General features: G+C 33.1%; 1 protein-coding gene across 1 annotated transcript in view; it reads right to left on the bottom strand.

The window, feature by feature from the left end:
• Positions 1-232: 232 nt before the first annotated feature.
• Positions 233-1,921, bottom strand: part of atp6v1b2 (ATPase H+ transporting V1 subunit B2) — a 15,491-nt gene continuing 13,802 nt past the window's right edge. Inside the window, exon 14 of the mRNA XM_059357836.1 lies at positions 233-1,053. Within this exon, the coding sequence (XP_059213819.1) occupies positions 917-1,053 (137 nt within the window). The 3' untranslated portion in view covers positions 233-916. The remainder of the gene's footprint in view (positions 1,054-1,921) is intronic.

The following is a 1,921-nucleotide window of genomic DNA, read 5'->3' as shown; positions in this document are numbered from 1 at the left end:
GATGTCATCACATGTTTCAGCGGTCCGTATCTGTGGTTTGCAGAAACATACGAAGCATATGTTCTGGAGGCTGTGTTAGTAATATTAGCTGGCTTTCTATGGCCTGTGTTGTTGCACACGCTAGTTTTTGATCATAAGTAATTAAATAATAACAAATTCACGTGTGCAGCTGTTCATATTAATGACAGCAGGAACTTTAGGAGTGCAAAATTGTAAAAAACAAACAAAAAATTGCATAATGTTGCTTTAAAGATTCACTCTTTCTTCTCGTCAAAAAACAAAAAAATTCAGTTAACATTCAGTTTTTCAAGAAACATTTCTCCATAGTGCAACTTCAAAAACTTCAATGAAGAATTTGAGATTCTGGAAAATACACCAGTTAGCTTAGCTTAGCATAAAGACTGGGAACAAGGGGAAACAGCTAGCATGACTCTGTCCAAAGGCGACAAAATCTCCTGACCAGCAGCTCAGAATCTCTCACATTAACACGTTATACCTCGTTTGTTTCATCCATAAAAATAAAAAGATAAATCGCTGGAAGGGGAAAGGGAATAATCAACCAAAACTGAAGCATTATTCCTTTTCTAAGATTGTTAACTTTAGGAAAGATGTTTTATTTATCAGACTTTACTGTGATTTCAAAGTCAGAGTTAAGACATGAAGGTCTGAAAAACTTGTGGAAGTAATTTTTGGATTGTGGAAGTAATTGAAATGTTTTTTCTCTGTCTTTGTATCATTGGCTGACTACAGGCACATCATGATGTCACCGCCATCAGCACCTGAACACCAACAAACAGCTGTGTGTGATTCTGTGTGTGGAAGCAGGAATGTTTAATCACACTGCACTGATGGAAGCGGCGGAGTGAAGGGGGCGGGGCCTGGAGGGGCCGGTCTGGGCGGGGCCGGGCGGCGGGGGTTAGCGTTTGGCCTCTCGGGGGTAAAACTCGGCCAGCGTGCTTTGAGGGATCCGCTTCAGCATCTCTTTGGGGAAAATCCTCATCAGCTGCCAGCCGACGTCCAGAGTCTCAAACACACTCCTGTTCTCATAGGCACCTGAACACACACACACACACACACACACACACACACACACACACACACACACACACATTAATAATCAGCTCTATGTGGATCCATAGAAGGTTTTAGATTTATTTTTCACTGTTTTAATACTAAAAAAATAAACCATCAAACCAGTCAAAGTAAGAAAATATGGAGGAAAACCAGATTAATTTATTATTGTGAATAATTTTTCAGTACTAAATTGTGTATTATTGTTATTATTATTATTATTATTATTATTATTATTATTATTTTAAATATTATGCTGTTGTTTAAATTGTTAATATTTTGTTTCTTATCTCACCTCATCTTAATTTCTAATTTATATAGATATAAATAATAATATTCATGAAATCTGGACTCAGATCACCAGCAGAACATGATGCACTGATTGCTCAATTTAAAATCATTAATTCAACTAATTTAAATGACCAACTCTTGTTGAGTGGATGTAGTGACATGTAAAAGAAAATGAATTTAAAAAATAGTTTCTATTTGATGATCGCACTTTTTTTCTTCTATTTCATTATAATTATTATTATTATTATTATTATTATTATTATATTGCTTGTTTTAATATTATATAAAATATTGACTATATTATTACATCTGATTTAATTTTTGTTTTAAAGGTGCTGTATAAATAAAATTATTTATTATTATTAAAATATATATATATATTATATATAACTAATATTTAAATTACTGCAGTTTCTTGGTTTTAAAAATTGTGCAAGTTTACATTCATGCAGGATTAGAAGTGTGTGAAAATCCGTAAATGTTAGAAAAATATCACAGCAGTTAAAATACCTTTATTGTATAATATAATCATGTTATTAATGTTGTTTACCCATATTTA

The sequence above is a fragment of the Centropristis striata genome, chromosome 19 (genome assembly GCF_030273125.1).
Source record: "Centropristis striata isolate RG_2023a ecotype Rhode Island chromosome 19, C.striata_1.0, whole genome shotgun sequence".
Taxonomy (NCBI): Eukaryota; Metazoa; Chordata; class Actinopteri; order Perciformes; family Serranidae; genus Centropristis; species Centropristis striata.
The sequence above is the reverse complement of the archived record's forward strand: the minus strand, read 5'-3'. Positions and strand labels throughout refer to the sequence as shown.